We start from the raw sequence: 14,393 nt of genomic DNA on the forward strand, positions 1-14,393 counted from the left end.
AAGCTAATTGAAAACTCGTAGGGCAGGGTAATGAACAAAGGGCATTGAAAGTAATTGGACCAAAATAGGCAGCATTGTGGAATGTAAATAGTACACCTCGTGGTGCTACTTACATAAAGCACAGCTGGAAAGGTTAATGGTCCTCAATATTTTCCTAATGGTTCCCAAAATTTTTGATGCTTTATTTTAAAAGAAAGAAAATTGTATGTTTTGTCCAATATTTCACAGGCTCGACTTTGCTTTGTTTAGAAATAATGTGAACCAACCAGTCCATCTGTTTTTCTATGTAATGAAGATTTTCGTTTCTTAAAAACTGTACAATAATGGGTCTTTTGTTCCAGAACAGTATACCACGTGTAGTGTTTCTCTGTTTGATATAGTGGTATATCGCCGACTAGGCATGTGACTGTTAAAGAAGCTTACATCATTATGAATATGAGGGAGATGGCACACAAGAAAGACCATTGCGTTTATATAATCAGTAAGATGAAAAAAGGCCAACCAATTACGTCACAGCCCATGAAAAGGTAGCATACACTGTAAGTGTTTTGGACGAGTGTTGCAAATTATGATAAAATTATAATTTTACCTTTAGTTAAGAACCAACCATTTGTTTCGACGCTTACAACCAAAAGTATACAAGGAACTGCAACAGAGTTCATCGAACAATATGAACAAAACAATATCAATCGACACACGTTTTCGGAAATAGCAAAGGGAGGGATCTTATGTACAGGCCGTGACACGGTTTGTTAAAGTGTTACATAGAACTTTCGTGTATACGTCACATTTCGTGTCATGTGTTGACGCAAAATATGTCCGTATTTTATTTTGCCTTACCTACTTCGTTTTACGGTAATTGCCTTATACTTCAAAAACAACCTCAAAACTTGCTTTGAGCTACATCTTAATCAGTGGTTCTCAAACTCGGTTTTCGGGGCCGCATGCGGCTCCCAACTACTTATTTTGCGGCTCGCACCAGACCTCAGAAAACCACCAAACATTCCTATTTTAGCTTTCAAAGTCATAATCTTTAGTGATTTTCTTAAGGTTTCGTTTTTTTGCGGCTCCCTACACACTTAAAAAATATCATTTGGCCCCGACAACAAAAAAGTTTGAGAACCACTGATCTTAATTCTCCAACTCTCGCCAATTCTTCCATTACAAAGGATTAAAATTGGTCGTAACAATTCTCCTCAATCTTAGACTTATTATTCCCCTTGTATAATCATTCCTTACTATACCAAGTTAAACGACTTGCCGTTTAACATGTCCTCACATTTGCCACCTGTACTATAATATATAAAGACCACACTCGTTGTAATTTTTTAATTTTTAATAAGCCGTGTTTTAACTTGGAGGGTATTTATGAGGATAATAGACGAGTATAAAAATATATATTGTAGTGACTGTTCAAAGGATAGGTTTAGATCTCTCACACAAGCTAAAAGCATTAATTGTGGGTGCATCTAAAATATACAGGATCGCTTGGATCGCTTGGATCGCTTAATGCATTATTATCAACGCTTGCCACACCTTAATATCGTTTGGTGAACCATCATATCGATTTGTGCACATTTATATCATTTGGTGTACCTTTATTTCGTTTGGTGCATCTTTATATCGCTAGGTGAAGGTGCATCTAGCATTAGACAGGTACACCAAGCAAAATACAACTGCATCGAGCTATATTAAGAACTTGTATATTTAAGATGCACCGGTAATTGTCGCTGTTGTCGCCGTTATTGTCTGTCTTACACCTAAAACCCGAACTGCAGGATGGTCGCGACCCAAAGGTTAAAAAACACTGGTGGTACCGAACCTATTATCTCTGTTATGATAAAAGGTTTCTTTAATTTACCTGGTGTATCCTATTCGCTGCAAGAATTGGGTTGTTATTAGCCACAACTTATTTTGCAATAGAAATCTTTGCGCAACTTGTTGCATTAGTAAACCGGTATTAGGCTACTAATTTACCAACCAAAGGCGAGTGTTTGGTTAATATTCAACGCTCATTTTTACTATTGAACTTTCCTAAATATATATAACATAACAAAAAATTTAATAACAAATCTTTCAACAATAAGCAAGCTTTTCAAAAGGTTTACGAGTTAAAAATTGTGTACACATTCCACATACGCCACCAAATTGACTTAGTGGTTAGCACGCAGCCTCTTGGTGCTGGCAAAGTGGCTGCTTTTTCTGTTAAGACATCTTGGAGAGAAACTTGATCGGTATTACATCGGAATTTAAAGTGTTGATCTATAGCAGGGGTGCACATCCTGCGACCGCAAAGACGAATTTCTACGATAAACATGTTGAAATATGATTCGAATAACACTCGTTGTCAGATCTGGCGTAAAATTGATCTGCATAGATGCCTTTGCGCTGGAAAGACGTGAAGCGTAACAATACAGATGGTGTTGCTTCAGCAGTTACGATCGACAAATCACTCAACTCATCTTTTGTGTAAGTTATAAATCAATACGCACTTTTCGATATATTATGAATCCAAGAAAAGTCATGTTTTCCACCAGTAATATGTAAACGAAAAACAAGGGTACACCTGGCGACCGTCGGTAAAATAAAGACCTGTTATGTGACCGTCAATAGCGAAAACGCTGTGTACTCCTAATCTATAGTTTAAAGTCACTATAGTTCAATAGGTAAAAAATGCAATAGGCAATTTGAAACGAGTTCTTTGTGTGCAACACGTATTTAGGCGTTGTGCTGCCCACTAACGAAACAAAACAAACAAACAAATAAACAAATTTTTTTCACTTTTACCAGTACAAACATTTAATCGCGAACAATCCCTTAAAGATTTTTAAATTATCCCACACTTCGTCAGGGCAAAGTATAATACAGTTAATCGTACGAAGTAAAAATCGCATTAGTATTTCATTTCGTTAATTTAAGAAATAGCTGTAAACTGATTTAAACATTGCAAAACAGTTTGGAAAAAATGTTGTTGACTTATTTGGTCGCACAAACTTGTTGCAATCGATTGCACATACGTGTAATTATATAAACACCTTTAAATCTGCCCAGTGACTCAAGCCAACGCAATTCAATCTAAGCCGACACTAAATCGCTTCTGTTGTTAGTACTGTGGTTAGCAACAGGTAAGTCTTTGTACTTCGTTGTCCTATACATTTTTTCGGCAAACGCGTACGTTCCTGCACTGAGTAAAAGAAGACCAAAGAGTATGTACAACTTAACGTCGACGCAAAACAATTCGCTCCAGCCTGTCCCGGCAACGATTCCAAGGTTGTTGGCAAGGTTTTTCACGCTAAAAGCGATCGCAAGTTTGTCTTCGAAGTAAGTGGCAAACATGCCTGAATAAATAGAATCAATATGTAAAACCCAGTCGGTTGCAACAAAGTTGCTCTATAGATACTAAATAAACTAATTCAATGGCTCGCTAACACACAACGCGGGACATTTCATGACCAGAAAAAAAGGTTGATAATGTTTCGGTATTGCCTTGCAATTAGCGCCTTTGTTAAGTGTGAGGTTAAGTCATACCTTAATTATAAAATTGTTTTTGTGTCCAGGTATGCTGCCATCACTTAAATTTACCTTGTGCAATATTTGTCATTATTCCGTCGCACGCTCCAAGGCAAGCAGACGCAGCAAAAATCAACCAGATCATACTCATGGATGGCGACCATAGAAGACACAGAAGGAAAGTTGTGATGTGGAACAAGTACATTGTGCTGATAAACACGTTTCTTCCCAGCAAAGGAATCAACTTCGTGGAAGTAGCTGACATAGCCATACTCGATAAACCGTAAACCATGGCCACAAATCCCACCTGTGCACACAACACAAATAGGCATTGCGCACGAAATTGTAAACACGGAAAATAATTCTCACTTACAAATTCTACGCCGATTGTACAAGACACGAATGCCCTTGGAAATTCCGCCATGGCAAAGGCAATATACACCCCCGAGTAGAAAACCAAGGGAAAGATGCACAGGTGTAAAGGTGAAACAATGTGCTGAAAGGTCTGTTTTAATTCGCTTTTTACAGCCGTCACAATTCCTTGATTGCAGATCTTGATCAATCCCGCTGCAAAACGTGATTAAAGCCATGTGTAAAAACTAACTGCGGTGTAGCGAAACTCCTGAAGTTTTATTGGATAAAAAAGGGCACCCAAATGTGTTTGGGATCTGTTATTTAGCACATTACCTTCTCTGTGGTGTATTGGTGTGTGGCATAGTGAGTGACTTCCATATTTACTTGGTATCGTGGGCAGGGCGAGGGCATGAACTGCAGTAAAAGTTATTTGCATTCCAGCAAACAAAGCTAACAAACAATAAATTGAATTCAAACTCGGTTTGTATTTGCTCAATTGCTCCGCATCGATTCCTTCCTGTAAAAACGTAATGCGGAAATACATTGGAGAACAACAAAGTACAAAGCTTTTAACTCACTTGACAGTAGTTGGCACCGCATAATGCCCAGGAATCGTCGGATGTTGTATTGACCGTGATGGCAGAAACGGTATACACACTGGCGTTGGGTTTTGATGTATTTGAAAACATATAATTGTCTGCATCGACGGTTTTGTCCCTGAGGCCATAGAGTACAATGCTCACTATTGCACTTCCAAGAACCTTTAAAGTTAATTAAGGTCATGCTCGACGCCAAACAAACCTCGACACCAAAACAAAAACCACTAGGTTAAACTGATTAGCGGGCTTGAAAAGACGAACGCGACTGACCTGAGAAAAATACGCGAACACGTAGAAAATACTGAAAAACCAATAGACGCATGACTCTTTACTAATCGCCCGTTTTGACTTCTGCTTTTGCTGCCGTATTAGTTCGCTGTACTTTTCACCCAAATACGTGACATAGCAGGATGTTCCCGCCCAGGAAGCACTCTCGGTGACGCCATGACATATAGCAGCTGGTATAATAGTGTACCAACCTGAAAAGTGTGTACACAAATTTTGACCAAATATAGATTTATCACCTCTTACACCAGTAAATAAGAAAAATGTTATCGTAGTGTATCACGGTAGGCTATCATTAAATAAATGTAAATGTGACATTCCAATAACAGCGATAAACATAATTAAACAAAATTAAACAACCAGTGATTTGTATACAATTCGCATGCAAGTACCAGCCACATTATATTTAAGTAAATTAAAAAATAAGAAAACCATTCACTTGGATAAAAATTTGCCAACGTGTAGATTAAAATTCCGATCTCGCCCGCTACGATCGCTGCCTTGGCGCCTTTAAAGTCGATGAAAAGCGGGATAAAAAGTATGGTCGAAAACGCTGAAGTCGCATATACCGTAACCAGACCCTTCGTGCCAAGGCCTTCTTCGATGTTGATGCTGCTTTGTAGAAAAACTAGTCCTAGAAAAAATAAACATTTTTAGATCAAACAGCTGTGATCTCTAAGGCTTTCGCTAATTGTTACCTCCGTAAGCAGCGTAATTCATCATAAAAGCCACCGCACAAATGTACAGACTTTTTCGGATTTGACGTTTCGCATTTTCGACTTCGCTTGCAGAGGTCATTTTTTACTTTGAATACGCGTAACACCAAATAGATTAAAACTGCTTTAGCTCAAGCCTCAGTTGATTGTTTGTCCAATTCTTACACAGCTTATCATCAACTGTTATCTCATCACATTAAATGTTAAAACCACACCAGAGTCGACTCTGAAAAATATCTATGTAAAGTCATTACTATGAATCAGCAAGACCACGAAAGGGCAGGTTGATTTCATGGCAAATCCTGACCTTACTAAAACGTAGATTTTTAACATTATAGTTGGAATGGTAATCGTGTCAGACATGAAGACCCCAGTCCTCAAATCGCTGATTGTTTTCCCGAAAGTTCAATTTGCGGGTTTGCCTAGCACAAAAAGCTTTGGAATTTATGCTGTTTGCAACACATCATTAGTTATTACACACCTAATGCGCAAAGACAACGCGGCCCGAACAGCGAAGTCAAAAGACAAAGTTTTAATCGGTTGTGTAGCTACATGCTTCAAGCTGTTTTTCCGATCAGATGATTATGACAGATTGTTGCGTACAATCAGTGACTACAGTACATGTACAAAGCAAGTTATACGCAAAGTATTTATGTGGCAAATACTATATAGGACATTAACACTATTTTGAGCCAGTAAATATAAGCATTCCTGAAGATGCGGCCGCAAACATCCCATTCCAATAAAAGTTGTAAGACCTTTACTTTAACCTTTAAGTAGTGAAATTGGCTTTCAAGCCCAACCATAAACACCAGCTAAAGTGTAGACGTTTAACATTTACTGGTTTTCACACTTGAACATTATTTCTGCTCTACTGAACTTGCCACGCTACTCACGATCCATTACAGCATATTACACAAAACAACTTGACTTCATGTAAAAAAAAATGAAATATTGACAATGAATGATGTTGGCAATTTGTATCAACCATAAGAGATCGGAAGTTTCTGTAAGCATGTTTCCTACTTAACAACGGGGATTGGAACCCGATACAGAGCTGCTCTTTGGCACATAGTTGCTAATGCTGTGTCAATACAATTTTCGTTTGACAGAAAACGGCCTAAACTGAAATTCAACTTCAAAACCAGACTTTTCACTGCATAAACGAAACTGCTGCGCAAGGAAAGTGACAGTCTTGCGAAAGACGCTTCGTCTGCAAACGTCGACAAACTAGTATTTCGAAAAAGTCGCTTGCAAAAAGTTCACCTATACTTTACTCTTTCACAATTGTAGGTTACATTGAAGCCGCAACAATGTCTAAGAAAACTAGATACCCTGTACATGTCGACCGCTGTCTTTCACAAATACTTTGGGCAAGCATAACAATCACAAGTTTTAAACCGAGTGCCACATAGTAAGGAAGCAGCTGCTTTGGCGCGTTAAACCCGCGATAATCCTTTGTGCCGAGTTCCTAGACATAGAGGGTTGCGGTGTCATGCATCAAATCAAGTTTCCTTTTAATTTCGCACTACTAAATCACTAACTGTTTCCTTTTGTCACATACAACACCCATTACTCTAAACTTTGCCAGAAAGTTAACAATACATTTAAAATCAAAAAGAGCATTTATTGTCGGCACGCGAGGTCAACCAATTGGGCAACCGCAACATCCGTATTACATGGTGTATGTCGCTTAATATAGGTCTCAAATGGAAACGGACATTGCGCAGTTGCGGTTATGACACAACTCAATACTTTGGTATCGTGTCAATAGTTAAAAAGGCATGTTTTACCCAAGATCGCTAATGTCTGTAACTGCTTATGCAAGTGAAGTGATTTATAACAAGCACATTAATACTTTTTGCTCTGCTTCTTTTCCTCCCTTTAAAACGTTGTAGCATTTTCAATTTAATATTTTGGAATTCTGTCGGAAACAAATCATCAACAAAAATGCTCATTTGTCCAAAAAAGCTTCGTCCAAACGAAACTACATCTTGTCTGACTGAAACTATGTACATGTCAAACCCTAATAACGCTGCACGGCAACTCCTTTTGGTCTTATCTGATTATGCGGCGGATCTCACTTTTACCCATACTTCGCAAGCAACCAACAATCTGCAGGACACTATTAAATATCCGTGTGTTGTCACTCGGGAATTGGTCATGTCAAGGTTTATTTACAGCATAGCTGACCTATTTTCAGGAGCTACACGATGGTTACCAGTCCAAGTCAAGTACCAACAATGTTAACTCTTCTTTCTTATCGCCAGAAATGTACTTCCACTACAAACTACAGGACTGCAGTCCGTCGTTTTTGTCGCGAGATTTGCTCAAGCCCCCTTCTACTAATACTGCACAACAAAATTGCGAGAAGCGACAAGATTTTATTAAAATCTGTGGGAAGTGTAGTCGAGCAGTATCAAGTAACAACAGTTTGGAATTTGTTGTTGGCGGCGTGAAAATGTCACTGAGGCATAACATGACGTTTTACACTACGTGTCCACGCTCAGATGAACACGGGTGTTAGAAAGAAACAACGTTGGTTCTGCTTGCAGGCGGGAGGCAGTGCTTCCGCTTCGTCTCAGTCGCTTAAGAAACACAATCGTAGACGCAACAAAGGCGAGAAAAACGGTAAAAACAACCATCACCGTGGTTCAGTGAAGTAACGCCCAAATTTCCGCTAAATGCGAGAAACGACACAACATTAGGTGCTGGTATAAAAAGTTTACGAACGCACGAAGTAAGTCGTTAAAAATGCGCTCGGGTTCACGGATCGTTACTTATTCTTGTTTTTAGGCGGAGGTCTGTAAATTCCTACTACCACAGCGTGATCTCGCTCGTACGGTTCCAGGGTCATCTGTTCTTGGGGTTTCATTTTTTCGCCCTGCATTTTTTTAACTTCAGACGCGAAAACCGCTTCTGGTTTTGCGGTGGAATCAATACACGAAGCCTGCGAAGGGTAAATTAGTTTTATATCAAGCAGCAATTGCGAAGATAAATATTTTTATTATAACTAGCAGTTTAGGGCAAGGTCGCAGTGATTTAATCAAGAAATTTAAACCTTTCATAAGTGTGTATTTTGCCACGTTAAATTGCACAAACGTTTCGTGAACATCCTAATGCTAATTTTGGGTAAATGTAAACAAACAAAACAAGTTTGATTGGCATGTGGTGTGACAAACACAGCAATTGACTCATAGTAACCCACAGTTAAGGAGGTAATCTAAAAACTACACCAGTTCGCAGAAATTGGCAGACAATGGAGAAATGCATGTAAACAAAGCCATTTCAAACAGGAAGTGCAAATGTTAGTTTATGAGGGATACTTACCTTTATGGAAATTACGAAATGACCAGTATTTTTGAGGAAGTTATGTGCATTTAGTGCCACAATTCGTACTTGATCAGGTTGTGCAACATCAGCAAATATGGTGTCTACCATCCCTACAATGCAAAACAACTGCAAGTCAGCTATGACATCTAAATGTTTAAAATGAGCCAACACAAAAATGATGATAGGAACCTTTTGCCAAATTAATAACATCATTTTATGAACAGTTTTTGACGAAGGGTTAACACATGTGCACACCAATCATATATACTGAAACTAAAGACTAATTTGTACACAAAACAATGAACAATCAATACTTCAATATCCACCATTGCAGTTACTTACCAACAAGCATTCTGTATTTGTGTGGATGTCGGGCATCTTCAATAATAGGAATAATGTTTGTTCTCTTTTTGGCAACATTTATTAGGTCACGACCCGATCTATGCGAAAACTCAACTGCATAAACAAGGCCTTCCTGTAAGCAGTAGAATACATTACATTTTTTTTGGGCAAAAGTGCTGAAAATCTCATAAAATACAGGTGACACTTACAGGTCCAACAATGTCAGATACATGTGACACAGTAGTGCCAGATGCAGCACCCAAATATAACACTTTTGCCCCAGGTTTCATATGAATTGATTCAATACCTCCCAAGATGGCAGCAGCAAGTTTTGATCGAAAAGGGTTCCATGCCCGGTATTCAATTTTGCTTCCATCATTCTTAAAAAAGTTTGAATATATTAATAAAACACACCAGTAGCCACAACAGATTGTAGAAGTGTTCAGTATCTAACCTCAACTTCAATTTTCTTTTCACCATACACAGTGTCACCAGGCACAAGGTTTTTTGTGACAAGTGCATCTTCTTTGCCTCTTGCAATGAACACACCTGAATGCCGATGTGGTTCAACCATAGTGGTTTTTCCTCCCCGAAATCCACCTCCACCCCTTCCTCTGCCTGAATGTATGACAAAAATATTACAAAAAAGATCGTTTACAGCAAATCTTATGCCGGGTTACCAATATTAGGGGTAAGAATGGTCAGTATCTGGTGAAAGCTTCGGAGTTTGTATTAGTGATGGTTTTATGTATCACAAACAGCTTTTGATACATGTATTAGTGATGGTTTTTGTTCGTACATTAAATCATGAATACATTGTAGCAGCTAGGATAATAACATTAAGGTTTTTATCAGTGTACATATCAAATATATTTCTACTTCTATGGTGTTTATTGCATAGTGATTTGATCAAAATTGCATAAGTTACAACTTCTATATCAGTGTGTCATTTGTTATTTCAAATATTTGAAAACATTTTAATATAACTAGAAGGGTGGCTTAGCACATATTGCCCTTGCATATACACTATAACCTATTTTACAATAAATATATTTCCTATGCTTATTTTGTATTGGGTCCCATATTAGCCATCGTCTTTTATAACTTTAGTCGTTTCTGCAGGCAAAAACTCATGGGTCCCCACAGGGGCGTATCCAGAAATTTTTAAAGGGAGGGGTCCAACAATTTTTTGGGGTGAAATCCCTAATGACGTCATACGTTGTTCAAAACGACGCGTTATGCAGCAAAGCACTTTTTCCGAAATTGGCGGTTTCTCTACCCATCTAATTGACAGAAAGAACAGGTAATTTTAGTGAACGCTTGGTAGTTTTCTGTTCGCCGCTGCTATCTAGCTTACTCAGCCAAACTGCAGCTGCAAAATAAGCGTGACTGTCAGGTAATCAAAATCGTTGCTTAAAAAACAGGGTCCAATTTCTAAAGATCTAAATCTCTTGCTGAAGCGGTAATCCTACTGTTAAGTTGTGCCAAGTCACGAATGCACTAAAGGTGGTAACTGCAGAAGGCATAAATTGTGCCTGGCAGGTAACAAATTACCCTAATAACATAACTCGATTTACATCGATCTAATGCAGTGGTTCTTAACCGTCGAACCCCAGGGGTTCGGCAAAGCCGAATCGGGGTTCGACGAAGGTCTTTTGAAGTACAATACAAATACTCGTTTGGGTCAAACTTTGGCGTCTATAGTCACTAAAAATGGCATTTCTGTTTGCCAAATATCAAAACGCTGGAAGCTTACACTAAGGCAGGGGTGCACACCCTGCGGCCGTATGCCGCCGCAGAGTCGAGCTGGTGCGGCCGTGAACATGTTTACTAAAATATATGTACAGGCGGCGGTGACGTAAATAAAACTCTTGTGCTAAATATTTTATTTTGCAACTGCTCGAACAGTTTTTGTGGTACTAAAAAGAGTATTACCAGCCTAAAAACCATATGCGTCAGACTTTTGTACGCCTATTGTGTGCAAACAATGTGAACAAAACAGGTACCACAAGCATCACAATATAGATTATGACATCATAAACACTTAAGACCGATCGCCACGTTGTGGAGCTCAATCTGTGCACCAAGCTAGAAATTAATCTGGGCCTTTTTGGGCTCTATTAAATGATATATATATATATATGATATAAACCAAGTATTTTAAAACAAAAGAGCAGGTAAATGGCCGCCGTTGGTGAAACAAGAATCTGCGATGCGGCCGTCCTAGCAAAAACGTTGTGCACCCCTGAACTGCAGTTTTATTTTCTTTTTTGACGTTACAAAGAGCACTGTGCGCGTTGTTCTTAAGCAGAAAAACAACGAAATTTTGTTGGCAGCAAAAACGTATTACTTCATCTTTTTCATGTTTGTGTACAGATGTTAAAAATATAATGCCTTATTTTGGTAAAAACTAAAAATTGCCAGAATCAAAGCAATCTGGAAACAAGATGTTTGTATTATTATGTCAGAATTTAACAAAAGGACAAACAATAACTGTTGACACTACGTTTGAACAAAATCTAATTATGACCCAGCAAACAAAATGGTTTAAAAACCTAGGATGTAACTGTGGGGTTTGACCAAAGGCTGCAGACTGTCGTAGGGGTTCGGCCGTTATAAAAAGGTTAAGAACCACTGATCTAATGTTTTTGACAAACTATTACGTGTTTGACGGATCAAAGCAACACAACATTACATGTTTTTAACACTTTTACATTGTTCAAATGCAAAAACAGTTTGATATGTTGCACTTAGTGCAGTTACCACTTAGCAAGAAACTGTTACCAGCGTCCTAGCCGGAACGTAACTTTCCGATTGTTAGCGCATAAACCTCCTTATTAAACCCTTGTTGCGTCACAATTGGCGATTAGATAACAAGCGAATACAAGAGATTGAAGGCTCGCGTCTTTGAGATAACGACTCCCTGTTATCACTCAGTGGTAAACGGAACGATTTTAGCCTATTTAATTTACGCACAACTTTTTGAAAAGGGGGGGGGTCCTGACACTGTTTAAAAACTCACCCATTTTAGGGGGCTAGCGGGGTAAATACTGGGGTTATCAACAAAAACAATGTGGGATGCACATCTACATGAATATATCTACCATCTGTGTAAATTTCAGCCGCATCCATCAAACATTTGATGGAAAAACGAGTCGGACAAACTTCTGGGGAAAAATACCCATTTTAGGGGGCTAGCGGGGTAAATACTGGGGTTATCAACAAAAACAAAGTGGGATGCACATCTACCATCTGTGTAAATTTCAGCCAAATCCATCAAACATTTGATGGAAAAACGAGTCGGACAAATTTTGGGAAGAAAACAAAAGAAAAAAACAAAAAACAATTCGAGTAAAATCAATATGTGTCCCCTTCAGGGAAGGGGACCCATAATTAGCAATAACTTACCACCTCCCCCACGGCCCCCCCTTCCACCAAACCCTCCTCCACCTCTTCCACCGAACCCTCCTCCACCACCACGAAAACCGCCTCCACCTCTTCCACCTTTTGAAAGATTGTAAAGATTTAGGGTCATATTTTCAAGTGGTGTCAACTTAAAGTCATGTAATTTTTGGCGACCGCAATAAACTGTGCAAAGGGAATGTAAGGGCTCTGTGTTTGGTTGAAAAAAATGTTTAAAATTTGAAGTGGCAGCCAAAAAATGTTCAAGTTATGCCACAACCCTGGTCACAGCTAATTGTGACTATAGTTGGATTAGGGTTCCTCTATTTGACTTTCTCGTTTCTTGAAATTAAAAAATCTCGAGTTTTGAAATTCAGAAATTTTTTTTAGGTCAATTTTCTAACAAAAACAAACAAATAAAACTCTGATTGTACGTTTTTTCGCTTCTAGTAGCGATCGCAAGTAGTGATCCGCTAGCAAACCAGCAAAAAAACAAAGCGACTGTTATAGATCTTACACAACCAGGCATGACTACTGTCTGGAAATGTGAAAGTTTAGTGGCAACGCACGTTAAAAATCACTGTTTCAGGAGCAAAATAGGAATGTTATGTGCCCAGTGCGCTCTAGATCCCAGAAAATTGGGTCTAACAAACAATCAAGCAAAAACGTGTTGGTTTTGTGAAAATGTAACGGTAATGTTCAAATTTCTCCTAGCTGTTACCGAAATACGGCATTCTGTAATTTCAATGACAAAGTAAGTAAACGTTTTTAAGCGAGATGTTAAACTATATTTGCGAATGCACTACCCAGCGGTATTCGTAATTTCCGAAACTTGTTTAAGTCAAACAAGATTGCAAATACGATTTTAATCGACAAATCATGGCTAATTATATGCCTCCAGTGAAATTACACTAATTTTAGCGATTTTAACGACGTAATTACCCACGAAATAAACGGCAAATTTTTCGGTTGGGATCCCGGGGAATGAAAAAAATATTTCCTGAATTCCGGGAATTAAAAAAATCCGGGAAACAAAGGAACCCTAATTAGGATAGTGACTATAGTAAGGTCAATAAAAGTTTATGTTAATAAACATGACTTACTCTCATCTATACACAGTCACAGTCTAACTGTTGCCTTACACCAGTAAATGTTTAATTCAAACTTTATGAATTTAAGATTGAAATATTAACTTCAACAAATCTTACAAGCATCTATAACTTTTCAATCATGATCTTATTCACAGCTCTTAAAATAGTGTTTTGACTTTTGACACAAGAAAAAACAAATTTCGGTGCACTTTAACCCAGAATTATATCATTAAACATTAAATTTTATCTTGATCAAAGTAAACACTAATACCGAACCTCCTCTTCCACCACCTCCGCGAAATCCCCTTCCACCGCCACCACCACCACGTCCGACAAACCCTGCAAAAAACAAAACATTGCAAATTTGAAACTTAGTGACCACTGCAATCCAAATTCCCAACAACGTTTGCTCGTACCAAAAACATAAACATACCTGGCCTGCCCATGATGTCTTTGATTATTCTTTTTGCAATGCAACACAACACAAACAACGATTGACTTTTAGTATGATGCGCGCAATCTGAAAGTCTCGAGTTGACAAAACCACGTGTGTGCTATGTTGGGTAACCAACTGGTCTGGATCAGCAACCTTTAATTTTGGAAACAGAAACATAAACACGTTAAATTTACTTGAAAATACTCAAACATTCCTTTGATTTAACCATGTTGTATAGTATCATTGATTTAACGATAAAAATTTTAAAGGAGCATGAACTATTCAGAAAGTTAACAATGAGCAGTTTGTATGTAAAAACAATAAT

At 38.3% G+C, this 14,393-nt stretch overlaps 2 protein-coding genes across 2 annotated transcripts; both read right to left on the reverse strand.

Annotated features, from left to right (window-relative positions):
- Positions 1-2,045: 2,045 nt before the first annotated feature.
- LOC145212221 (protein unc-93 homolog A-like) lies at positions 2,046-6,825 on the reverse strand. The gene is made up of 8 exons (XM_080080266.1): positions 5,447-6,825; positions 5,188-5,382; positions 4,734-4,942; positions 4,443-4,625; positions 4,198-4,381; positions 3,884-4,077; positions 3,583-3,817; positions 2,046-3,338 (listed from the first exon to the last, which is right to left on the reverse strand). The coding sequence occupies exons 1-8, from the start codon at positions 5,544-5,546 to the stop codon at positions 3,076-3,078; spliced, it is 1,563 nt and encodes a 520-aa protein (XP_079936392.1). The 5' UTR covers positions 5,547-6,825; the 3' UTR covers positions 2,046-3,075.
- Positions 6,826-7,828: 1,003 nt separating this feature from the next.
- LOC145212224 (rRNA 2'-O-methyltransferase fibrillarin-like) lies at positions 7,829-14,221 on the reverse strand. The gene is made up of 8 exons (XM_080080268.1): positions 14,066-14,221; positions 13,909-13,971; positions 12,548-12,643; positions 9,594-9,757; positions 9,349-9,519; positions 9,140-9,272; positions 8,795-8,907; positions 7,829-8,414 (listed from the first exon to the last, which is right to left on the reverse strand). Exons 1-8 carry the CDS (start codon positions 14,076-14,078, stop codon positions 8,241-8,243), a joined length of 927 nt encoding a protein of 308 aa, XP_079936394.1. The 5' UTR covers positions 14,079-14,221; the 3' UTR covers positions 7,829-8,240.
- Between the last annotated feature and the right edge of the window lie 172 nt (positions 14,222-14,393).

Source organism: Phallusia mammillata, chromosome 2 (assembly GCF_965637545.1).
Source record: "Phallusia mammillata chromosome 2, kaPhaMamm4.hap1.1, whole genome shotgun sequence".
Lineage (NCBI taxonomy): Eukaryota > Metazoa > Chordata > Ascidiacea > Phlebobranchia > Ascidiidae > Phallusia > Phallusia mammillata.

Coding starts and splice junctions, on each gene's coding strand:
- LOC145212224 (XM_080080268.1), bottom strand. Junction 9,758..12,547: donor GGGGGGCCGTGGGGGAGGTG/GTAAGTTATTGC, acceptor TCATACATTCAG/GCAGAGGAAGGGGTGGAGGT. Junction 9,520..9,593: donor AAAAGAAAATTGAAGTTGAG/GTTAGATACTGA, acceptor AACTTTTTTAAG/AATGATGGAAGCAAAATTGA.
- LOC145212221 (XM_080080266.1), bottom strand. CDS start 5,546: ATGACCTCTGCAAGCGAAGTCGAAAATGCGAAACGTCAAATCCGAAAA. Junction 4,382..4,442: donor GCGGTGCCAACTACTGTCAA/GTGAGTTAAAAG, acceptor ACGTTTTTACAG/GAAGGAATCGATGCGGAGCA. Junction 3,339..3,582: donor AATGACAAATATTGCACAAG/GTAAATTTAAGT, acceptor CTATTTATTCAG/GCATGTTTGCCACTTACTTC.